The sequence below is a fragment of the Procambarus clarkii genome, chromosome 33, assembly GCF_040958095.1.
Source record: "Procambarus clarkii isolate CNS0578487 chromosome 33, FALCON_Pclarkii_2.0, whole genome shotgun sequence".
Lineage (NCBI taxonomy): Eukaryota > Metazoa > Arthropoda > Malacostraca > Decapoda > Cambaridae > Procambarus > Procambarus clarkii.
The window spans coordinates 26,310,719-26,336,513 of record NC_091182.1 but is presented as its reverse complement, the minus strand read 5'-3'; the positions used below and the strand labels follow the sequence as shown (position 1 = coordinate 26,336,513).

The window sequence follows — 25,795 nt, the reverse complement described above, 5'->3', positions numbered from 1 at the left end:
CAAAGCTCAATACAGATACATAAAACTTCCACTGGCAAAAAGTTGTCGATCATTATACTCTTCATGTTAGACCACGACGCATCATTTCAGACCACGACGCATCATTTCAGACCACGACGCATCATTTCAGACCACGACGCATAATTTCAGACCACGACGCATCATTTCAGACCACGACGCATCATTTCAGACCACGACGCATAATTTCAGACCACGACGCATCATTTCAGACCACGACGCATCATTTCAGACCACGACGCATCATTTCAGACCACGACGCATCATTTCAGACCACGACGCATAAGGTTTGACCGAGACGATACCTTGACCGTGAGTACAAGTTGCCAGACGATCATCAGTCTTGGCTGACGCCCAGGAAGGCTATCGTGTACGCCAGGCTAGCGTAGGAATGTTGTGTATCGATCCTTGCTCCACCACTCCTTCCTCCCATCACTATAGCCTGGGAGAGTGCCTCATGTGCCCCCCTCCCACACACACACACCAGTAACGTGGGTGAGTGCTTCATGTGGCCCTCTCTCTCTCACACACACCAGTAACGTGGGTGAGTGCTTCATGTGGCCCTCTCTCTCTCACACACACCAGTAACGTGGGTGAGTGCCTCATGTGGCCCTCTCTCTCACACACACACACACCAGTAACGTGGGTGAGTGCCTCATGTGGCCCTCTCTCTCTCACACACACACCAGTAACGTGGGAGAGTGCCTCATGTGGCCCCCTCCCACACACACACACACCAGTAACGTGGGAGAGTGCCTCATGTGGCCCTCTCTCTCTCACACACACACCAGTAACGTGGGAGAGTGCCTCATGTGGCCCTCTCTCTCTCACACACACCAGTAACGTGGGAGAGTGCCTCATGTGGCCCTCTCTCTCACACACACACACACCAGTAACGTGGGAGAGTGCCTCATGTGGCCCTCTCTCTCTCTCACACACACCAGTAACGTGGGTGAGTGCCTCATGTGGCCCTCTCTCTCACACACACACCAGTAACGTGGGTGAGTGCCTCATGTGGTCCTCTCTCTCACACACACCAGTAACGTGGGAGAGTGCCTCATGTGCCCCCCTCCCACACACTTACACCAGTAACGTGGGAGAGCGCCTCATGTGGCCCTCTCTCTCTCTCTCACACACCAGTAACGTGGGTGAGTGCCTCATGTGGCCCTCTCTCTCTCACACACACCAGTAACATTGACCGAGAATGCAAGAGAGCCTGATTTAAGAAGCTCAACTTGGCACCCACCTCCCATGCCAGTACCAAGGGAGACAGAGTGCCACAGGGAAGTATTAAATTCAAGAAGGCACCGGTGCCAGCGGCAGCCGGGAAGAATCACGATAATTGGTATAAAAGTGTGTTGAGGTGCCGTGTATGGCACTGGGGAGAAGGTGGGAGATGCCTCACACACTCACACCTCATGCTTAGCTCTTCTACACACACTCACACCTCATACTCAACTCTTCTACACTCACTCACACCTCATGCTCAACTCTTGTACACTCACTCACACCTCATGCTCAACTCTTCTACACACTCACACCTCATACTCAACTCTTCTACACTCACTCACACCTCATGCTCAACTCTTGTACACTCACTCACACCTCATGCTCAACTCTTGTACACTCACTCACACCTCATACTCAACTCTTCTACACTCACTCACACCTCATGCTCAACTCTTCTACACTCACTCACACCTCATGCTCAACTCTTCTACACACTCACACCTCATACTCAGCTCTTCTACACTCACTCACACCTCATACTCAACTCTTCTACACTCACTCACACCTCATGCTCAACTCTTCTACACTCACTCACACCTCATGCTCAACTCTTGTACACTCACTCACACCTCATGCTCAACTCTTCTACACTCACTCACACCTCATGCTCAACTCTTCTACACACTCACACCTCATACTCAGCTCTTCTACACACTCACACCTCATACTCAGCTCTTCTACACACACTCACACAAGCGCACCTTTGATGTTCATTTGTTTCGTATACATAGGGACTCGGGCGCCATTTTAACGCTAATCCCTGCATGATTATTTTTGCAAATGAATGCGAGCATAAGGACAGCCGGAGCTCCATAATGCCCATTGGCTCATACCAGACAACGCCTATTTGTACACCCAAACTCTGTATATGAAGGGACGGTGGATGTACATAAACACTGACTGACACCTCACAGGGCACCTCAGAACACCTCAGGACGTCCCAGTACACCCCAGTACACCCCAGAACACCCCAGTACGCCCCAGTACACCCCAGAACACCCCAGAACACCCCAGAACACCCCAGTACACCCCAGTACACCCCAGTACACCCCAGTACACCCCAGAACACCCCAGTACGCCCCAGTACACCCCAGAACACCCCAGTACGCCCCAGTACACCCCAGTACACCCCAGAACACCCCAGTAGGCCCCAGTACGCCCCAGAACACCCCAGTACACCCCAGTACACCCCAGTACGCCCCAGTACACCCCAGTACACCACAGTACACCCCAGTATACCCCAGTACACCCCAGTACACCCCAGAACACCCCAGTACGCCCCAGTACACCCCAGTACACCCCAGTACGCCCCAGTACACCCCAGAACACCCCAGTACGCCCCAGTACACCCCAGTACGCCCCAGTACACCCCAGTACACCCCAGAACACCCCAGTACACCCCAGTACACCACAGTACACCCCAGTACACCACAGTACACCCCAGTACGCCCCAGTACACCCCAGTACACCCCAGTACACCCCAGAACACCCCAGTACGCCCCAGTACACCCCAGTACACCCCAGTACACCCCAGAACACCCCAGTACACCCCAGTACACCCCAGTACGCCCCAGTACACCCCAGTACACCCCAGTACACTATAACTACACGACTTACATCATTACTCACGCACAAAGTACGTGTGCTTTGATGTGTTGCTTTTATTATAGTGTGTTTTATTTCCGGGTTGGTGGCGGTGACTGTTGGTCATGTGGAGGGTGAGGGAGGGGGGAGGGGGGGAGGGTGAGGGGGGTAAGGGGGGAGGGTAAAGGGGGGGGGGAGAGGCTAGGGATTAGGGAGGGGAAGAAGTAGGAGAATGATAGGAATTAGGTATGTGGAGATATTATAGTTCTTGCATTTCCACCCATTTCTTCTCCTGTCTCCTCTCCTACTTCCTGATGCTCCTTGTCCCCCTATCCTCTTCCCTCACAGGCCCCCCCCCCCGCCCCCTTCCTTCTCGGGATGACCTAACATAGGTCAAGGACACATTCCAGGCCATGGTTCTGTAAGGGGGTTAAAGCCGAGTATACGGCCTTTCTCTCTCTCTCTGTCTGTCCTGCCTGTCTGCCTGCCTGCCTGCCTGCCTGCCTGCCTGCCTGCCTGCCTGCCTCCCTGCCTGCCTGCCTGCCTGCATGCCTGCCTGCCTGCCTGCCTGCATGCCTGCCTGCCTGCCTGCCTGCCTCCCTGCCTGCCTGCCTCCCTGCCTGCCTGCATGCCTGCCTCCCTGCCTGCCTGCCTGCCTGCCTCCCTGCCTGCCTGCCTGCCTGCCTCCCTGCCTGCCTGCATGCCTGCATGCCTGCCTCCCTGCCTGCCTGCATGCCTGCCTGCCTGCCTGCCTACCTCCCTGCCTGCCTGCCTGCATGCCTGCATGCCTGCCTGCCTGCCTGCATGCCTGCCTGCCTGCCTACCTGCCTGCCTGCCTGCCTGCCTGCATGCCTGCATGCCTGCCTGCCTGCCTGCCTGCCTGCCTGCCTCCCTGCCTGCCTGCATGCCTGCCTGCCTGCATGCCTGCCTGCCTGCCTCCCTGCCTGCCTCCCTGCCTGCATGCCTGCCTGCCTGCCTGCCTGCCTGCCTGCCTCCCTGCCTGCCTGCCTGCATGCATGCCTGCCTGCCTGCCTGCCTGCCTGCATGCCTGCCTGCCTCCCTGCCTGCCTCCCTGCCTGCCTGCCTGCCTGCCTGCATGCCTGCCTGCCTGCCTGCCTCCCTGCCTGCCTGCCTGCCTGCCTGCCTGCCTGCCTGCCTGCATGCCTGTCTGTCTGCCTGTCTGTCTGTCCTCGTCCTCCTCCAGCTCCCCATGTCAGGTGTTGCAAGAGTTAAGACACCACAAAAGGAGACAACACACACACTATCAACACAAGTGGCACCCATCACCACAGTGTCACGATGGCAGACTGATATCTTGTTTACCAACTAAATTATTCACATAATTGTCTGTGATATCTACCCAACAGTCTCTGATTTGTCATCTTCCCGAGGCACTCACCGCCTCTGAGGCACTCACCGCCCCTGAGGCACTCACCCCCCCTGAGGCACTCACAGTGTGACGAGTGACAGTTGACCCGACAAGCCAACAGAAAACGGGCTGGGCGGGTGGAGGGGTAAACTGATCAAAATCAGGCGGCAGTTGACTGGTTGCTGCCTCTGCTTCCTCTCCCACCTGAGTAACTCCGCCTTCATTTCCGGTGCAGGTCAATACAGGCCGGTGAGGCAGGCAGGGCGGCGCGGGACGGTCATTACGGCACGCTGACGGACGGGTGAGCGGACGCGGGGAACAGTGATGAGACAGATTGCTGGAGTTCGGGACAGACAGACGGAATATGAACGGTGGACAGAAGAGATTGAAGGGTGGAGGGTAGGGGGGGGGGTGGAAGGAATAAGACTGGCCAGGAGAGTGGCGTCACTCTGAGCCTGATAGAGTAAGAGTTCACCTAGAGTGAGAGACACTTCCAAGAGAGTGAAGGAACTAGGATACGTCATATCTCTCCCTTAACTACTCTCCACTCTCCCTTACCATTGACTCCTAACATCCCCCCCCCGTCTCTCTCTCTCTCTCTCTCTCTCTGTCTCTCTCTCTCTCTCTTCTTCACGTGTAGAGGGTGTTGTCTCTGTCCTCTCCCCAACACCACTACCATCTACACCCTTCACCTCTCACTTACATCTTCTCTTTTATTGTCTTCTCTCTCATACCTCTCAATTCCACTCTTTCTTCTTTTCACATTCCTCTTCGTTTTCCCTTCTCTCTCTCTCTCTCTCTCTCTCTCTCTCTCTCTCTCTCTCTCTCTCTCTCTCTCTCTCTCTCTCTCTCTCTCTCTCTCTCTCTCTCTCTGTCTCTCTCTGTCTCTCTCTCTCTCTCTCTCTCTCTCTCTCTCTCTCTCTCTCTCTCTCTCTCTCTCCGTTCTTGTGGGTTCTTAACCCTTCTTCTGTTCTTCTATTTCTGAATCTTCTCGCGGATCTATCATACGTCTTTTATTCCAATGCCCTCTCCACAGTCCCTTCCCCTCTCCCACGCCTTCCTCTCCCTCTCCCCCACCCTCACTACCCCTCCCCCCCCCCCACCAGCAATAACCAACATTCACACCTCTACCGGAAACCTTCTCATGAACATTGCAAATGAATATAAAAATATTTTGTTTCCGTGAGCGGCATGATGGACGCTACCTGGTCCTCTGTCCCAGAGGTTCCTGAGTTTATTGTCACACTGCAGAGGTTCTGGAGTTTATTGTGGCGCTGCAGAGGTTCTGGCGTTTATTGTGGCGCTGCAGAGGTTCTGGTGTTTATTGTCACGCTGCAGAGGTTCTGGAGTTTATTGTCACGCTTCAGAGGTTCTGGAGTTTATTGTCACGCTGCAGAGGTTCTGGAGTTTATTGTCACACTGCAGAGGTTCTGGAGTTTATTGTCACACTGCAGAGGTTCTAGAGTTTATTGTCACGCTGCAGAGGTTCTAGAGTTTATTGTCACGCTGCAGAGGTTCTGGAGTTTATTGTCACGCTGCAGAGGTTCTAGAGTTTATTGTCACACTGCAGAGGTTCTGGAGTTTATTGTCACACTGCAGAGGTTCTGGAGTTTATTGTCACGCTGCAGAGGTTCTGGAGTTTATTGTCACGCTGCAGAGGTTCTGGAGTTTATTGTCACGCTGCAGAGGTTCTGGAGTTTGTCACGCTGCAGAGGTTCTGGAGTTTATTGTCACACTGCAGAGGTTCTGGAGTTTATTGTCACACTGCAGAGGTTCTAGAGTTTATTGTCACACTGCAGAGGTTCTGGAGTTTATTGTCACACTGCACAGGTTCTGGAGTTTATTCTCCAAACCCGTCCTCAGACCAAGTTCATTCCATCCAGCGGTCGACCCCAAAGACACATTAAACATTCATAACATGCTCCTCATTCAAAACAGGATTTTTCTCAAATATAAATGAATATTGTCATATAATAGCACACTGTATATATTTAGGTATTGGTTAAGTTAGGTTAGGTTAGGTATTTAGGTTTTGTTTGCGATTATTTAGGTATTTGTAGTACGTGGGTGAAGCATTTACAGCGTTGTGGTTCGAACACAAGTCGTCAGTGAAGCACATGTGACGCTATGACGCTATGTGGGAAGTACATAGCGTCGGTCCTCGACGATGAAGAAGTTTGTATAATACGGACCAGCCTTCGAGTCCAGTAAGTACAAGTAGTTTTACAGTGTGGTAACTGGTTGGGCACTGTTGCCTGATCGTCCTCCTCACTCAACCACAATTACTATTCTTAAGCTTCTCAAAGTTACTGGTATTGTGCGTTATTTCATACATATACATGAGCATACTCTCATGAACTCCCTAATACATGAACACATATATCCATACACAACTTGTCATTAAATATAGCGGCTATTTTATACTGTAAAATATGCTATAATTCTACCCATCTATTGTAACGGTCGCCAATAGTCATAATTCGTATATACTTAACTTTCAGATAATAGTATACTGAATAGTAAGGAATTGTTTTAAAATAAATGAAACTAAAAAACAAACTTCAATATTCCTAGGCCTAGTATAGTATACATATGTACTATATTAGGCCTCATGTATCGTGTGTTAGGCCTAGGGAGGTTAGCTTAGTTTGTCAAAGTAACACAAGTAAAAAATAGATTTCCGGTTTGTCCAACTCAATAGTTTATATATATATATATATATATATATATATATATATATATATATATATATATATATATATATATACCATAAGTTCTACCATAAGAGGAGGATGGGCTGTATAATTGTTCCCATATTTTGAACAAATGAAAAGCTGACATTCCCTTGTCGCTGACTGGCCAGGTGAAAACACTGAGAGCTGAACCTAATAATATACGAGAAGAAATAGTCTGATTGATCACTCCGTCACCCTAGAAGCAAGAAGTCAGAGTTTGGATGAGAAGGGAGGTGGGAGAGGAGGGAGGTGGGAGAGTGAGAGGAGGCAGGTGGGAGAGTGAGAGGAGGCAGGTGGGAGAGTGAGAGGAGGCAGGTGGGAGAGTGAGAGGAGGGAGGTGGGAGCCCTGACCAGCTCCCAGGTAAATTATCAAGTGGTGCCGGAACAAGGGGGGCGCGTGGATCCAACAAGTCATTCGTTAATTAATTAATTCCTGGTCATTGTGCTTACATAATGTTGCTATTGCTCTGTGTCGACCCCCCCCCCCCCCTGTAGGAGACCACATTGGTGATGGGGGGGGGGACAGAGCCCCACATGGGCGACATCTCTGGCGGAAGTAGAGTAAAAGAGGACGCCGGAAATAGTGGAAACTCTGCAGAAGTTGGTCAGACTAAGAGTCCGCAGTTTACCGGGAGAGTATAGCGGCGGCCGGTGGCAAGTTAGCGTCACCTCAGCCCACACTAAACCAGTTGAGCGCAGTCTGCAGCTGCGCCATCTCCCAAGTTTATGTCATCCTCGCTAATTAATACTGTCTAGTCGCTAGCCCCAAAAATATCCAGGTCTTGGGGGGGGGGGGGGTTAGTATTACTGTAAATATTGGGGTGGTGGAGGCGGGGCTGGGGGCTGGCCCCCCCGTTAATTAAGTCAACTTAATACACACACCGACCGCGGGAGACGCCAATACTCCACAAGGAGGAAAAAAAGTTCTGACAAAAATGTGCATAAAACTACTACAGTTATTTCGGGACCTATGCCGGAGGGAAGGTTATGGAAAATGTGGAACAGGAGGCCGAGGAGTAGGGTGTGGAAGGGATGGGGGAGAGGGCGACTTTAAGAGGAAAGCGGAGATGGCAGGAAGGTATAAAACAGAAGAGAAGGGGCAGGGAGGGGGGAATGGAAGGGGGGAGAGAGAGAGAAGGAAGAGGACAACTAGGTAAAGAGGCGTAACTACTGATGCCTTGAATACTTCCATTTATGACTATTTTCAGAGCCATGAAAGATGCAGGACAACATCAGAGGTTCTGTTATATAAACACGAAGCTTGTCCTGACCAGTGTCTCAAACCTTCACGTTGGCTTCATTAGTTCTGTAACTTATATTAATGGTTCTGGGCCTGACTTGACTCACGTCTGCTCTCCACCTGTCTTGACGTCTCAACAGCCCGGGCTGAAAGCCACACTATAATAACCACAGTTGACAGTCGCCTAAATAACAGCTGAGATGTAGTCAGCTTGAGGGAAGAGAGAGAGAGAGAGAGACTGAGAACGAAGGAGAGAACAGAGTGGGAGAGGTTTTAGTAGTGGTAGAGAGAGAGCGGGATGGTCGCTACTTCCTATCAATAAATTTACTGCTCTTACTGATATGTAAGAGTAGACATATCTAATGTAAAGAGGACCCCAGCTCTTTAGCTCTAATAATCCTATAACCACGTCGTACATAGTGTACAGGAGGAAGAAATAGAGCAGCGTGCTCTAGACACTCAGTATTGACATGGACTGAGTGTGGGAGGCATACCTGACAATTAAGAGACACTAGATCTCTAATTGGGCAGGTGAGGCCATTAATACCTCTCGCAGGCATAATTGACACACAAGACGACTTGAGAGTTCACATAGAGCCTTTAGGTGGGTGGTCCTCACTATGGGTCCCGGGTAGAGGCAACGGAATTTATGAAGTAAGTGGCAAGGACAAGTGAAGTGCTATGTATTCACCGGGCAGCTCGCTCGATCTGAGGACACCTACACCACCACCACCTGTACAACCACCTCCACCTCCACCTGCACCACCACCACCACTACCACTACCACCTGCACCACCACTACCACCTGCACCACCACCACCTGCACCACCACTACCACCACCTGCATCATCACTACCACCTACATGGACCCTGATTAGTCAATACTCCACCTTCCTGCCACATTAGAGCCAATCACGAGCTCCGTGTATGAGAGCAGAAGGGCTGCGAATGGCTAATGCTCAAATTGGCTTTCCACTCTAAACCAATCAAAATCTACCAAAAGCTCACGGAAGGTAAATGTTGATTGGACGACATCGCTTTTCCCTAATATCAATAACTTCGAGAATGACAGGTGCATCTGGAAGATGTTGTCTGATTGGTTAATCCCCGATATATGAACGACTCCTTGGCAGGTGTGGTGATGAGGTGTGAGAGGAGGAACGCCAGGGTTGTGAGGTGTGAGGGGCAGGAGTAGTAACGTGAGGAGAGCGGTCACACACACCACACACTAAACAACTCCAACGTTACTTAATCCTCAAAAAAAACTAAACATACCAGTTTCTTCTTGGCTCCCCCCCCCCCTCAACGTACCACCATTCCCCTCCCTCTACCCCACGACCTCCCACCACCCCACGACCTCCCAACACCCCCCAACAGCTCCCCATCTCCCCACCAGCTCCCCATCACCCCACGACCTCCCAACACCCCCCAACAGATCCCAACACCCCCCAACAGCTCCCCATCACCCCACGACCTCCCATCACCCCCCCCCCAGCTCCAAGCTTCACGACATCATCTCAGACAGGTAAAGCTTCCTTGAGAAGCCAGTGATGACGGTAGCGGTCGCTCGCCGCCACCGCCGCCGGGCCAATGGGACACAGACCCAAGTCCCATTTCACGGTCAGATTGGCTTGTCTCTGGCCATTCAAAACCTACTTTTCTTTCATCTCTCAATGTTCATTTCCTCCCCAATTCCAGGAAATCCTGGCCGGGTACAGGGACCATGTGAGTAACACCACTCTTACGGTTGTCATGGTGAGAAAACATATTGATTATTATCCCTTGTAAAGTTGTTTACCTGAGCGCTTGTAATGCGGCCTGTGTGCAGGCGAGGCGGTGTGTGGGCTGGTGGTGGCCTGGCCTGGCCCGGCCTAGTTAGTGGTGGCCTGGCCTGGGCCGGCCTAGTTAGTGGTGGCCTGGCCTGGGCCGGCCACCACGAGGGACCACCACCAGTAGGTCTGGGTACCTATTTACTGCTAGGAGAACAGGGGCATCAGGTGAAATGAAACATTGGCCACACGTTTATATCCTGGAACGGGAATGGACCCTGGAAGTGAATGCGCCGACCCTTCTCTTCTACTGTATATACACACGGCTCCAGTTGTCTCCGGCTCCGAAAATGAATCTGGTATTTGTGTTTAGAGATCAGGGGCCAGATTCACGAAGCAACTGCTTCGTGAGTCTGGCCTCTGATTCTTCATCTTCCAAACTTCCTCATCTTACCAAATATGAGGAATTATATATATTAAATTACTTTACGCCAAGACAGCTAAGAGAGAGACACGACAAGTCGAACAAGATCTGGGGCCAGATTCACGAAGCAGTTACGCAAGCACTTACGAACGTGTACATCTTTCCTCAATCTTTGACGGCTTTGGTTACATTTATTAAACAGTTTACAAGCATGAAAACTTCCCATTCAACTGTTGTTATTGTTGTAAACAGCCTCCTGGTGCTTCGGAGCTCATTAACTGTTTAATAATTGTAAACTAAGCCGCCAAAGATTGAGAAAAGATGTACAGGTTCGTAAGTGCTTGCGTAACTCCTTCGTGAATCTGGCCCCAGATCTTGTTCCACTTGTCGTGTCTCTCTCTTAGCTGTCTTGGCGTAAAGTAATTTAATATATATAATTCCTCATATTTGGTAAGATGAGGAAGTTGAGAAACTTGATGGCAATTCTTTTTCAGTGTTCTTAAGATAACCGGTAATTCCTGTTGCTAGAAATGTCATGGAGACTAAAGGAACGATAATTACACGCCCCAGAGAGTCTAAAAGAACTTTATACATTCCTTGGACAATTGCGGGCTATTCATGCCCGTGCCACCTCTTAGGTGGCTTAATCTTCATCAATCATTGGAGAACCATAGCTTAAGAGAACACACGACTGATGAGAACACATGTATGAGGCGAACTAACATGATGAGTGTGATCACCACTCACATGATGAATCATTCACTCACGAAGGTCTCTGCATGCCAACTGACACTCTAATGACTTACATGTAACTGCTGTAGTAACTACTGTAGTAGTCTCCCTGCTGCTACCCCAAGCTGTAGTCACCTACTGTATGGAGACTAAACTACTGAACATTGAACTTGTTAAACCAGAAAATGGTAGAGTATATATGTAGGAGAAACATGTGATGTATAGTTACCTGCTGCGGCTTGAATGTTGCCAGCGACATGGGCGAGGGCGGCGCGGGCATGGGTGGAGGGCAGGATGGGCGTGAGGAGGGCAGCCAAGCCGGTGACAGCCAGGAGCGCCCCTCCGCCCCCATATACCGCCCCCACCATCACCCACACAGCGGAAGGCAGCGCTCCGTCGTAGTCGCCCACACCTTGCCCCACAGCGGCACACCGCTGCTCTCCCACGCTGCCCACACACCACGCCCACACTCCGAACATGACGGGCGGCGTGGGCGCGTGTCGTACGAACCACGTGGGCGTAAAGAGGGCGGCCAGGGAGGCCAGGGCTACCAGGAGAGTGACGCACGCCCACAGAGCAACAACCGCCCAGGATGTGGACCACGTCCATCCACGGACCTTCATCACATATTATGGCCGGACTAACATCACCCTAAAGCAGTGTCTCTCACTCTTCTAGTTCTTCCTGGGGTCTCTATCATGCCTCCCGCTGCCTCCTCACACTGCCTCACACTGCCTCTTCTTCCTTCTCTTCCTTCTCTCACTCGCCCGGGTTCATCTTCAAGAAAACTCGCAAGATCTGTTGAGCTTTCGGTCAATCTTTAAAGTTTCAAAAGCTCTCTTCACAGTTTAATCTTTCTAATACCCAAGTCTTCTCCCTAATCCCCGAGCCTTTTCCGTAATCCCCCAATCCTCACTAATCCTTCCCTCTAATCCAAATCTTTCTATCCCAATCGTTCGTTGTAAACCCCCCAATCCTTCTCTCTAAATCGTTATCCTTCTCCCTAATAACTAATCCCTATCCGTGACTTCTAATCTCTGTTCCCGGCTGTTAGTTGGTCTAGATTACCCGGCGTTCGTTTGACTCGTTAAAACACGACTTAGGCGGCAGTTCATACAGCAGGCTGGTGCGCAGCATGGGGCTCACATTGCTGTTCACGCAATGTGGTGCAATACGCCATGTGGGTGTTACAGCAGTTTACACTTGGGTATGCCGTATGGGAGTACCACTTGTATACTCGGCGCCTCAGCACGTCGTGGCTAAGGAGAGGTCGTGGGCGTGCTGCTGGTCCTTCACATTGTCTGCAGGAGATAAGAAGCAAGTCTGGTAAGTGCAACATATTTAACATGCCAACATATGAACACAACAACATCATAGAACATAAAATAATAAATGTTACACAACACTTTTGGCAGTTTTAATAAAATGAAGAATTTATCTATATCTAAATTATTTGATTTCCTCAAATAATTCGCTTCACCTCTACACTTCTTGTTGGAAATGTTTCAACAAGTAAATATACTTCCTCACTCGTCCCCCCCCCCTCCCCCCTTCTTTATTTCCCCTACCCTCCCCTTATTTTCCCCTACCCTTCCCTTATTTCCCCCTACCCTCCCCTTATTTCCCCCTACCTTCCCTTCACTATTTCTCCTCTCCTTATCCATCTTCTCCCACAACTCCCCATTTTACTTTCAGTTCCCCTTAACATCTTCGTACACACACACACACACACACACACACACACACACACACACACACACACACACACACACACACACACACACACACACACACACACCACACTCAACATGTTCCACACAAGAGTCTCACTCAGGGGGCTAAATTCTTGTGTGGACGATGGGGCTTATATTCTGTTTAGCGAAGTTAACATTTAACACCATCAACCTAATATTATAGACTGTGGGTTGGTTGGTGTTGTCGTCGTTGATCCTTCTCTACGGACAACCCAACCCACAACTCGGTAGAGTGCTTATACTAGGAGATCACCCTTGGCGCTTCTGGCTCTTGGAGAGGGGCTCAACGTCACACGTTCAGGGGATGCGGCTCCAACACTTAGCCTCGTTGTCACGTGCACACACCCACTCGAGCCGCTGTGACTCCCCACTCTCTCCTTATGAGATATGATCTCCTCAATCCCCCTATGACTTACTAGTATTACCTCCTACCCTGTCCACAGCAGTGGTTCGTGGTTCTTCCTCTCTCTCTCTCCTTCTTTACTACCTCCTGGGAAGCCTCACTAGGACAAGGGCAAACACCAGCAAATTGTGACACATTTACTGAACAAAGCACATACACGATACATACACACATATAATAATAATGAATCCTATACTCTATAATATCACAATCAGGTTGCACTCCAATACCATCAGAACTCTATTATCAGCTTATCAAGTGGTATCCTATCTCCTGGTTCACCACCTGATACTATTAACCTCCTCAAGTTGGTCAAGCCTACACACTGTTGCACCATCAACAAGATAACATATATATATAGAAAATCAGCATTTGAATGCAATAACATATACCAGTATAAATGTTCATTGATACTTCAGTATAAAAAACTCCTTGACATAAGGATGCCAACAGTCACTCACCTCTCACTGCGTCTTGCACGCTACTGACAACCAAACACTATCAACTCCCTATAAGTAATCCACCAGAACTTCCCCCTTCCACCTCTGGAAGTTCACAACCCTAATATCCTTAGGTTCTTCCGGGCTTCACTACCAGGATCCTCTGCAGCTCCTCCCGGCTGCTATCATGAAGTTTCCTTGTGCAACTACGGTGCTTCACCCTTCTGTTAGGTTCTTCCACAGCTCTCTTGGCTGCTACACCACCTCTACAGAAGCACGTGACACTCCTCTTCACTGCTGCTTCTCCTCACAGCTCGAGGTCCTCTGCTCCACTACCTTTGGAGTCTCATCAATTACTTCATCTGCTGGCTTCGAAGTTCTCAGCAACTTCTTCCCCAAAGACAAACCTGCAACCCATCGACGTTCCAATAAAATGTTCCCCTTTAACACATAAACAAAAATAACCACACAATATGCTTGCCTCAAACCTCTATCTGTTCTCTACATACAGTGAGAGTGGACTCCCCCGTTTTGGGCGGGTCCATACTCCACCTCGCCTGGCGGCGGACCTCACTCACTGGGAGGGTCTTCCTCCATCCGGAGCCAGGCTCCCTCAGTCGTCCGCCAGCGCTCGGAGGGGGCGGACGTCGCTCCGTGCTCCTCCCTCTTCACTCTCCTATTTCAGGCCTTCTGCCTTATTAAAACATGTCTAACTTATAAATAAACATTGCTACTGTCGCTGGGCACACGACCAAACTACAAGCGATCACTATGAACTGGCGTATATCGTGCTTACCACAGATTAACTGATCGAGGGCGCTTTTCCTCTGACGGCGTCTGGTCAGGGCGCTCCACACAGCCCACAATAATGCTTCTGGGCGATTTAATATCTGCTCGTCGACCAGGACTTGAGACCACAACGTTCCCAGCTCGATTCCACAGCTGGTACGTCTGCACACTTCTCTTCTCTTAGAGATATATCACTAGGGGTTCCCTTCTGACGGGAGCTCAAACGGAGCGCGGCTTCCCCCTGCGATGTCTGGCACTCAAGTGAGGTCAAGGTCCTCCGGAAGCGAGCCTCACGCCTCCAGCAAAATGTCCACATCTCCTAGCCCGTCATTTATCTATTTTCTTCTGCATTGCCCATAATCTCAAACTGTTACACATATCCAAGCAACTATTTTACATATGCGTTATCACCTCAATACTTGCTAGACCTTCTAGTTAGGTCAGGCTTGCTGAATAACTCTCAAGAAGGGAGACTCGTTTCTCCTGCAGGCTGAGATCATAACACTCCCCTCCCCTTATTTTTGAGAGTTATTCCAGTGGCAAAGCTCGGGATAATACATCCGCCCCTACACTGTTTCGTTCTTCACCCCATATACTCTCTTAGGAGTCTACAATTAGTTCGTTGCTCCTTGCAACATCTGGCTCACCTCTCTCCAGAAACATGATCTTCTCATAAACGATTTGACCTCTGACACCTCTTAGCTAGGCTGTCCTCCGTGGACGCCTGCACTCTATCGGTCCACTCTACTTATTGTCTCCACCCTCCGTTTCCTCGTCTTCTTCTCTTCACGTCCAGAGTCAGACATCTGCTGTCTGTACCTCCTCTGTCGTCTTCACACTTCCATCTACTGCCATTATACTTCCGCCTCCTGTCATCATACCTCACTCCCTCGTCTTCACCGACGATCCTCCTTTTCGTCTCCTCATTTATCTGAGACTTCATCCTGTTCGACTCCCACCAAGTCCTCGGCTTTCCTCTATTCCTCCATGCTTGTATCATCTTCCTCTTCCCACACTTTTCACCTCTGTACCACTCCATTTCTTCTCCTTCAACTCTTCTTCGTTCCCTAAAAGTTTCTTCGAGCACTGTACTACATCCAACAGCACTCGACCGTACATGTCGCCTTGCCTCTCCCAGAGTGCTCGTAAGCATCTCTCCACACATACTGTCTCTTCTCCTTTCATTTTCTCGGCTATTACTCTTCTTCATTATCTCTACTCTACGTTTTCTGTGAAACATGTCAACTCCTGACATCTCAAACAACTTAACTCTACTACCCAAATGCCTCTGTGCTCGTGGACAACTTGACGCTCTACTCTCGTCCTCTGTATGTCCACATCCTTCCTCATTCCTACTCAGCACAGTTGCATTCACCTTCCGACTCTTAATTTCAGCAGTCTGGGCTCTACTCAGGTCCGCTCTCTTCACATGAGTCTTCCTCGGCTGGGCCATCTTCACTTTTGACCTCACCGAGACTTCATTCTCCTGGGCTGGACCTTCATCAAACAGCCACGCTATATCTACATCAATATCTTCCACTGGCTGAATCGACACTGTCTCACCTTCTCCAGTGTCTTCCTCGTCGGCCACCTCTGCCTTCGTCACTACCGAGACAGGGTACTCAATGGCTTGGCGGTCTCCTGACTCATCCCCTCGGATGTCAGTCAGGTTCACACTCTCAGGTGTCCCACCCGTGCCGTGGCCTTCTGGGCACTCCTCTGGCACAGTTTCCACTATGACTCTTGGCAACACCTTTGTCCCGCACAAGTCATTCCCCAGGATCACTTGGACTCCTGGAACAGGTATGTCGGGGCACACTCCCAACATCACCTCCGCCGACACATATTCCGACCTTAGCTGGACAGTACATACGGGCATGTCACTCTCAGACAATAACCCATATACTCTCATCTTACTCCTGCCAGCTAACCGTCGATCATTCCCAATCAGGCTTCTCGCAATCAAGCTCTGATTAGCTCCGGTATCTCTTAAGATACCAACTTCTACCTCAGGTTGGCCTCTTATACTGATCCAACCTTTGCTCATGAACGGCCTATACCTCTCGTTCACTAAGTTCGCTCTCTGTGGTTTGTCTTCGAACACATTAGTATATTTACCTCGGGGGTCACACATGGCCAGGGTCACAACTCTCTTGCCCTGCCGACAATCTCGCATCACGTGACCCAATCCGTTACAATTGTAACATCTCATCTGGGAAAAGTCTCTTCTATATGTGCCAGAGTAGCTCTGACTCTGCCCACTCGTATTGGAGTTCCTCGGGCCAGACGTACTACTCGTACTCTGTGGAGCTTTACTGGACTCTTGATTTCCTGGATAACGATCAGTTTCTCGTTTTGCTCCTCCATCCTCACTTTCAGATGAAGTGTGCGACCAACTCTTCTGAGTTTTAGGGTACTTACTTTTATCTGCCCATTTATCAAAATTTTTCTCACCCCAGACTCTTCTGGGTCTTTCATAATTTCTTCCTCCCCAGACTCCATTGGATCTGCCATTGCTGCGTCTCGCCTCACTTCTCACTCTGTTCTCCCTCAAGCTCTTGTATGCTTCAGTAATCATATCCGCCCTATCTGCGGCATCTTTCACCTCCATTATCCCTGCTTCTTGGATCTTGAACTTTGTTTCGGGATGCATCATCTCCAAGAACTTCTCCATGACCATCAGTTGCTTCAGGTCAGCATAAGATCCAACTCCAGCAGCCTCAATCCACTTCTGGAATCGTCTTTCCAGATCTCTTGCTGTCTCAGCAAACGTACATGCTCCAACTTTGATCATCTCTCTGAAGCGCTTTCTATAAGCTTCTGGGGTTAACTGAAACGAGCGCAATATGCTGCTCTTTACTGTGGCGTAATCCTGGCACTCTTCCAGTGACAATTGGGTGTATGCCTCCCTGGCTGCACCGGTCAATCTTAACTGGACCAGCTGGGCCCATTCCTCCTGTGGCCACTCTTTGATGCTGGCTACTTTTTCAAAGTGCTCGAAAAAGCTCTCTGCCTCTTCGGGAACAAACAAGGGAATGTCCTTCTCCCTAACCCTAACATCTGGTGGGTGTGATACCTGGGTGGTGCTCTCTGGCAACCCATGTTCAATCCTCTGCTCAGCCAAGGTTCTATTCGCTTCTATCTGCATTTGTTTTGTTCTCTCTTTTTCTTTTTCGACCTGGGCTTTTTCTTTTTCGACCTGGGCTTTTTCTTTTTCTACTTCCAACCTGGTTTTCTCTTTTTCTACTTCCAGCCTGGTTTTCTCTTTTTCTACTTCCAGCCTGGTTTTCTCTTTTTCTACTTCCAGCCTGGTTTTCTCTTTTTCCTTCTCGGCTTCATTTTTCATCTGGAGTTCTAATTTCATCTTTTCCAGCTGGAACTGTCTCTCCTTGTCCTCACGCTGCATCTGGAGCTCTAACTGGAATCTCTCCAAGCTCCTATTCCGGCTACTCCTGCTACTGCGGCTACTCTTGCTGCTCCTACTCGATCCCTGGGATCTCACGTCATCCTGCCCATCATCCTCCTTTCTACTTTCAGCTCCTTCCTGGGCTCCTTGTTCTGCCGCTTCACTTCTGGCTCTCAACTGCCTCAGGATCTCATCCTTCATCCCAGCTACTTTAGATGCTTTCAACCTGATGCCACATTTTTCTGCTATTTGTTTCAATTGATCCCTCGTGCAACCTTCTAAATCCTCAGGCTTGCCTGACTCCACAAACGCTTGCACCTTATCCATCTTGTCCTGTGAGTCTTCCCAAGAGAGAGTATACACCTGCGGTCACACAGTTTACCTATTTCAGCAAGGGTGTACAAATCCACTCTTGGACAGGGTGTGGGTGTGTCAGTTCACTCTCCCGGACACAGGCCCCCAATTTATTATAGACTGTGGGTTGGTTGGTGTTGTCGTCGTTGATCCTTCTCTACGGACAACCCAACCCACAACTCGGTAGAGTGCTTATACTAGGAGATCACCCTTGGCGCTTCTGGCTCTTGGAGAGGGGCTCAACGTCACACGTTCAGGGGATGCGGCTCCAACACTTAGCCTCGTTGTCACGTGCACACACCCACTCGAGCCGCTGTGACTCCCCACTCTCTCCTTATGAGATATGATCTCCTCAATCCCCCTATGACTTACTAGTATTACCTCCTACCCTGTCCACAGCAGTGGTTCGTGGTTCTTCCTCTCTCTCTCTCCTTCTTTACTACCTCCTGGGAAGCCTCACTAGGACAAGGGCAAACACCAGCAAATTGTGACACATTTACTGAACAAAGCACATACACGATACATACACACATATAATAATAATGAATCCTATACTCTATAATATCACAATCAGGTTGCACTCCAATACCATCAGAACTCTATTATCAGCTTATCAAGTGGTATCCTATCTCCTGGTTCACCACCTGATACTATTAACCTCCTCAAGTTGGTCAAGCCTACACACTGTTGCACCATCAACAAGATAACATATATATATAGAAAATCAGCATTTGAATGCAATAACATATACCAGTATAAATGTTCATTGATACTTCAGTATAAAAAACTCCTTGACATAAGGATGCCAACAGTCACTCACCTCTCACTGCGTCTTGCACGCTACTGACAACCAAACACTATCAACTCCCTATAAGTAATCCACCAGAACTTCCCCCTTCCACCTCTGGAAGTTCACAACCCTAATATCCTTAGGTTCTTCCGGGCTTCACTACCAGGATCCTCTGCAGCTCCTCCCGGCTGCTATCATGAAGTTTCCTTGTGCAACTACGGTGCTTCACCCTTCTGTTAGGTTCTTCCACAGCTCTCTTGGCTGCTACACCACCTCTACAGAAGCACGTGACACTCCTCTTCACTGCTGCTTCTCCTCACAGCTCGAGGTCCTCTGCTCCACTACCTTTGGAGTCTCATCAATTACTTCATCTGCTGGCTTCGAAGTTCTCAGCAACTTCTTCCCCAAAGACAAACCTGCAACCCATCGACGTTCCAATAAAATGTTCCCCTTTAACACATAAACAAAAATAACCACACAATATGCTTGCCTCAAACCTCTATCTGTTCTCTACATACAGTGAGAGTGGACTCCCCCGTTTTGGGCGGGTCCATACTCCACCTCGCCTGGCGGCGGACCTCACTCACTGGGAGGGTCTTCCTCCATCCGGAGCCAGGCTCCCTCAGTCGTCCGCCAGCGCTCGGAGGGGGCGGACGTCGCTCCGTGCTCCTCCCTCTTCACTCTCCTATTTCAGGCCTTCTGCCTTATTAAAACATGTCTAACTTATAAATAAACATTGCTACTGTCGCTGGGCACACGACCAAACTACAAGCGATCACTATGAACTGGCGTATATCGTGCTTACCACAGATTAACTGATCGAGGGCGCTTTTCCTCTGACGGCGTCTGGTCAGGGCGCTCCACACAGCCCACAATAATGCTTCTGGGCGATTTAATATCTGCTCGTCGACCAGGACTTGAGACCACAACGTTCCCAGCTCGATTCCACAGCTGGTACGTCTGCACACTTCTCTTCTCTTAGAGATATATCACTAGGGGTTCCCTTCTGACGGGAGCTCAAACGGAGCGCGGCTTCCCCCTGCGATGTCTGGCACTCAAGTGAGGTCAAGGTCCTCCGGAAGCGAGCCTCACGCCTCCAGCAAAATGTCCACATCTCCTAGCCCGTCATTTATCTATTTTCTTCTGCATTGCCCATAATCTCAAACTGTTACACATATCCAAGCAACTATTTTACATATGCGTTATCACCTCAATACTTGCTAGACCTTCTAGTTAGGTCAGGCTTGCTGAATAACTCTCAAGAAGGGAGACTCGTTTCTCCTGCAGGCTGAGATCATAACACTAAATACTCAGGTTAAATTCCGCGTGAAACTTTTAATTACGAAGAATAATGATCATTGATTTAATCGGAAAGTGTTTGTCATAGGAGTTAATATGGCTTAAGGCCACGGGGAAAAAATCGACAAATTAGGGACAAATTTGGCTAATGATGTATTGAAAACACTCCCTCCCTTCCCTGGCAGCGGGGTGTATCCTACCAGGCCAGGATACGAACCCAGGCCAAATCACTCGCGAAGCGCAGGGCGAGTGTGTTACCACTGCGCCACGAGGAGGATGACAGGTGTGCTCCGTACCTGGTGCACACCTGTCATCTCTGGTAATATTAAAGTTCTCCCTTACTGCGTGCTTTAATGCCATCTTTCTCTCAGTTCAAGCACTTTTACCATTTATATTTTGAAGACCTGTAGTCTCTTTCAAATCTGGGTTGGGTTCCAGCTCTGTGTCTCCAGCATTCCTAGCGGACTCTGTAGGGTTCCAGGTTGAATAGCTTTTAGCATGTGGTGGCCTAGAGGTATAGGACATCGCTGGTGCCTACCAGGACGCTGGTTCAATCCCCTACATTGTTCCAAATGGGTTTTCACAACAAATATTAGTGAGTGTTTGAGTGAGGGAGGGGGCGGGTGTGAGAGTGAGGGAGGGGACGGGTGTGAGAGTGAGGGAGGGGGCGGGTGTGAGAGTGAGGGAGGGGACGGGTGTGAGAGTGAGGGAGGGGACGGGTGTGAGAGTGAGGGAGGGGACGGGTGTGAGAGTGAGGGAGGGGGCGGGTGTTTGAGTGACGGAGGGGTGTGAGAGTGAGGCGGGAGGGTGCAGGGGCTCCACACAAACACACTCTTCACCCTGCTTAACGCTAGGCGTCATAATTGTTAGTGTGAAGCTGCTGATGGAGCTGTTTAGTACACCTTTATCACTTTGCCTGACACGCTGTTGGCCAGATGTCAGGCCAACAGATGTCAGGTGTGAGTGCCAGTGTATGATCACTGGCACTCAGCTGTGATCATACACACGTACATACATAAACACAAGCCGTCTACATCAGTATACACATTCATACATAAACACAACTAGGCGAGTGCAAGATGGCATCAGTATACACATTCATGCATATTTTACTGTTCACTGGAATCTTTTTCATACGTTTTAGTCAAATGTGTACACACACATATATACACGCTCACACACCTCCGCCTCGAACCCGGGACATAAATATTCCTTTGTATGCCACCATTTATCCAGGGAAGGGAGGGGGGAGGGAGGGCTGAGGGTAAGGGGGAAGGGGGTGAGGGGAGATTACTGCTGTTATAGATGCTTACCTATCTGTGCAAGGTTGAGCTTTAGCACAAGGGCACCACGCGTATCCACCACCTCCTTATAAACATCTCTCCTTAAAGGTCTTGTCTCTCCTCAAATAACCCCCCCCACCTTAACTACCCTCCCCCCCTCCTCCTCCACCTTAACTAACCCCCCCTCCCCCACCTTAACTACCCCCCCCTCCTCCACCTTAACTACCCCCCCCCCCCCCACAACACAAGATGCGAGGTCAGCTACGACCAATCAATACCCCGGACCAACACAACTGTCCGAGTGAAACATGGCCTCAAAATTGGGATCATTTCCGCTACTTGCGACATGCTTAAGTCCAATTTTTTCCCCATTCCCCCTTGGACCCCATTCGTGCGTCTCTGCTACCAAAGCCTCGAGGGTTTGCCTAAATTGGTCCTATTATGATATAAACTTTCTCTAGTCTTCATTGTTCCTGCCGTTCATGGCCATACTTAAATGCTATTTCTGTCTGCTCCGCCACGCTGGAACTGGGACTCTTCCTATTTTGTACCCTATCCCTATTTTGTACCGTAGCTCTGTTTTTGTACCGTAGCCCTGTTTTTGTACCCTATCCCTGTTTTGTACCCTATCCCTGTTTTGTACCCTATCCCTGTTTTGTACCCTATCCCTATTTTGTACCCTATCCCTGTTTCGCCTTCATGATTGATTCACATAAGTATACAAGAGACAGGCGCCATTTTTGTCTGATCAACTCTAATAAAATTGGGTTTATGTGATCGATATATGACCTGGCCCTGTTCTTGTGTATTAAGATAAAAATAGGAAGTCCATATATGGATTTATTTAAAATGATAATTAGATCACGATTCTATTATCAATAAAGAAAAAAGTGTTGATTATACATATACATATTGCATTGATTCATGTTTTTTTTGCTGTGTTTTTATGTAAAGTCGTTTATTATGTATAAATGTGATTTTCGATTATAGGAAAATTAGCTTGTAAGTTTTTATCTTGAATTTGTATTATAAACAAAACATATAATTGACAAATCAATTATCAATTCTAACATTTCCAACTTAGTAACCTAACAAAGTTTTTAATTAACCAACTTGCTTTCTCGCTGTTTTACTTAGTAATTGGTAATTGGTAAAAGTCAAGCACAATGGCTGAAATGTGCTCTGTAAATTGGAAATGTTTGGAAATTGGCTCAAAATCAGATTAAATTCCATAATCTTTACAAAGTTTTATCAATTGCAGTTTAGGCAAGTTGTTTTGATGTGCTTTAACGCCAAGTGTGTGTGTTCACTCTCAATTGTGCATGCAGAGGATGAGCTTCGGCTCTTTGGACCCACCTTTGAACTGCCTATCAACTGGTGTTCAGATTCCTGAGCCTGTTGGGCTCCATTTGAAGCTGTGTATGGAGTCAGCCTCTACCACATTATTGCCTAATTCATGACAATGACAAAAATCTTCTAATATCTCTGTGGCTCATTTAGGTATTCAGTTTCCACCTGTATCTCTTATGGGATTTAGCATGTAATTACCTAAGTGTAGTTACAGGATGAGAGCTACGCTCGTGGTGTCCCCAGCACTAATGTGCCTCACCACACATGCTAAATTGTTTGTTTTTATGTTTTTCTGTCAATTCCTCTGAGAATTTTGTATGTGGTAATCATGTCATTCCTAGCTGCTCCAGTGATATGAGATTCCTGTTGCCTTTCCTCGTAACTCATACCTCTCAGTTCTGACACTAGTCAAATAACATAACTTGGAACTTTGTCTTCCTTCGCCTTGTGCTTGAATAGATATAGACTTGACAATGGGGGTGAGAGATGTGGAGGTCACAGTGCCCTCAGTGCCACTGGGTTGTGCACGATAAGACCAATGGGGTGGAATGGTCGTCGTGTGCACTCCTGTTCACGGGTCCTTAATTGCTTGGTTATGCGGTTAGGACAGTGATGCCTGCTGTCTCTGAATAGGGGATGACACGAGAATTCCAGTGACACTACGATGGCCTTCGTACGTCGTTTTTGGAATGTGCTACAGTGATCAGAAGATCAGCCATCTGAATACACAGTATTCAAACACGAGTCCAGAGATAGTTTGGTGCAATGGAGGGAGGTGTATCACCGCTTGTCTCACTCTTGGCTCCTGAGGGGACGAGGTCAGGTCACCCGTCAAGTGTGACGTCCCCAACCTACACTCTTTTCTACCCACTTGGGGAAGCTCTACTATCCCTAAGTGTTACAAGAGCTGCTCTGTGATTGGTTCATAATGAGGGCTTCCATCTCATAGTCATGTCAGCTGTCATTGCCATAACGAAGTCGACGTTGTCATGGGATCATCGTGTGTGGTTAGCGAGGAAGGAACGAGAAGAGTGAGGAGGTCTGGCTAAAATATAAGTGTAAAACCTTTCACTGTTGTCTTGCAGAGTGATCCAGTCTTCTGAGTAGACCGCCTGGTTAAAGGAGACTTCATCAGCTTCTATAACAAAGGCAACATTGTTAGTCTTGTCACGCCGACCTCCTGTGTGGTGACGGCGTGACCAGTGTCTGTCTGATCACAGGATCAACACATTGAATCATTTGTGACCACAGTGTTCAGAGTAATATTTATTTCACATTGGACAGAGTGTGTATGACTCTGTGTAACACGCCTTAGAGTACGAGACTATCTTCTTGAGGTTATCTTGAGATGATTTCGGGGCTTTTTAGTGTCCCCGCGGCCCGGTCATCGACCAAGCCTCCACCCCCAGGAAGCAGCCCGTGACAGCTGACTAACTCCCAGGTACCTATTTACTGCTAGGTAACAGTACTGCACTACTACACACAGGACTACAGTACACACATGCACCAGGACCATGCGTAACTATCCACTAGGAAAATGAAAATTCCGAACGTTTTTCGTGTTTCAACACATTAAGGAAATACATAAACCAAATGCATATCTTTTGTTATTGTGCAGGCGATGAGTCACAATAACGTGGCTGAAGTAAGTTGACCAGACCACACACTAGAAGGTGAAGTTCTGCAGAAGAAGTTCTAGAAGAAGAAGTTCTGCAGTTCTCATTATTACTACTATCCCCTACACCTGACTTTCCTCCTCAGCTCTCTCTTGCCTATTTATTGCCTGTCTCTACCTCCTAATCACAATCGACTTGAGAATGGTCCAGGACGGACCGAAACGTCGTCGTCCCTTCAACTTCTAGTGTGTGGTCTGGTCAAATTTGTTATTGTGCTTTCTCTTTCAGTGTCTATTGAAACACTGTTGTGTACTTTGATGATAATCCCCCTTTCAGAGATATAACTACTATGCATCACTCTCGTCTTCCCCTTGACAAGTATCTTAAAAGTATATTAGTATACTGCTGTATACCAGTAGTTGTATACTACTTCCCCTGTGTCAACCAGTGCCAGAGTACTCAATAAGAATCATTCTATGACCTTACAAGTAATGGGAGACAAGTTCACTGATTGTTTACCACTTGTGGCAGTGGCACTTCATACTATCATAGAGCAACCGTGTGTAATAGTTTATTTTTGTAACCAAATTGGTTGTATATTTAACAGAGGGAAACTGGCAGGGTAAATCGTACAGAAAATAACCATGTGTTGTTGAATGGTGTATGTTGGGTGTGTATTGTAGGTGTATTGTGTATGGCAACTGTATAATTTATTACACCTCCCCCCTCACCTGGATGGTTCAAACTCGTTTGGAGCCGACCGGTCCAGTGTACCGGTACCTCACAGTGGTCCAGTGTACCGGTACCTCACAGTGGTCCAGTATACCGGTACCTCGTAGTGGTCCAGTGTACCGGTACTTCACAGTGGTCCAATGTACCGGTACCTCACAGTGGTCCAGTGTTCCGGTAGCACGATATCGAGGACCACAGTACCGGTACTTTACAATATTTAATAAACAAAATTTATTCCGGTCCAGTGGTTGTCTATAGCCCCGGTTCACTAGACCGGTCCAGTGGTTGTCTATAGCCCCGGTTCACTAGACCGGTCCAGTGGTTGTCTATAACCCCGGTTTACTGGACCGGTCCAGTGGTTGTCTATAGCCCCGGTTCACTAGACCGGTCCAGTGGTTGTCTATAGCCCCGGTTCACT

General features: G+C 48.7%; 2 protein-coding genes and 1 long non-coding RNA gene across 3 annotated transcripts in view; all 3 read right to left on the bottom strand.

Annotated features, from left to right (window-relative positions):
• LOC123750768 (LHFPL tetraspan subfamily member 7 protein) overlaps positions 1-25,795 on the bottom strand; it is a 66,336-nt gene that overhangs the window by 22,650 nt on the left and 17,891 nt on the right. The window contains exon 2 of the mRNA XM_069335486.1: positions 11,391-12,462. Coding sequence (XP_069191587.1) covers positions 11,391-11,784 — 394 coding nt within the window. The 5' untranslated portion in view covers positions 11,785-12,462. The remainder of the gene's footprint in view (positions 1-11,390; positions 12,463-25,795) is intronic.
• LOC138370871 (uncharacterized) lies at positions 13,442-14,717 on the bottom strand. Its single transcript, XR_011230237.1, has 2 exons — positions 14,555-14,717; positions 13,442-14,165 (listed from the first exon to the last, which is right to left on the bottom strand). It is a non-coding gene; the product is annotated as an uncharacterized lncRNA (long non-coding RNA).
• LOC138370870 (uncharacterized) lies at positions 14,722-20,065 on the bottom strand. The gene is made up of 2 exons (XM_069335485.1): positions 19,903-20,065; positions 14,722-19,513 (listed from the first exon to the last, which is right to left on the bottom strand). The coding sequence occupies exon 2, from the start codon at positions 18,278-18,280 to the stop codon at positions 15,296-15,298; it is 2,985 nt and encodes a 994-aa protein (XP_069191586.1). The 5' UTR covers positions 18,281-19,513; positions 19,903-20,065; the 3' UTR covers positions 14,722-15,295.

What these genes read in the sequence shown, in the direction of transcription:
- LOC138370870 (XM_069335485.1), bottom strand. Translation starts at nt 18,280, where the DNA reads ATGGATAAGGTGCAAGCGTTTGTGGAGTCAGGCAAGCCTGAGGATTTA.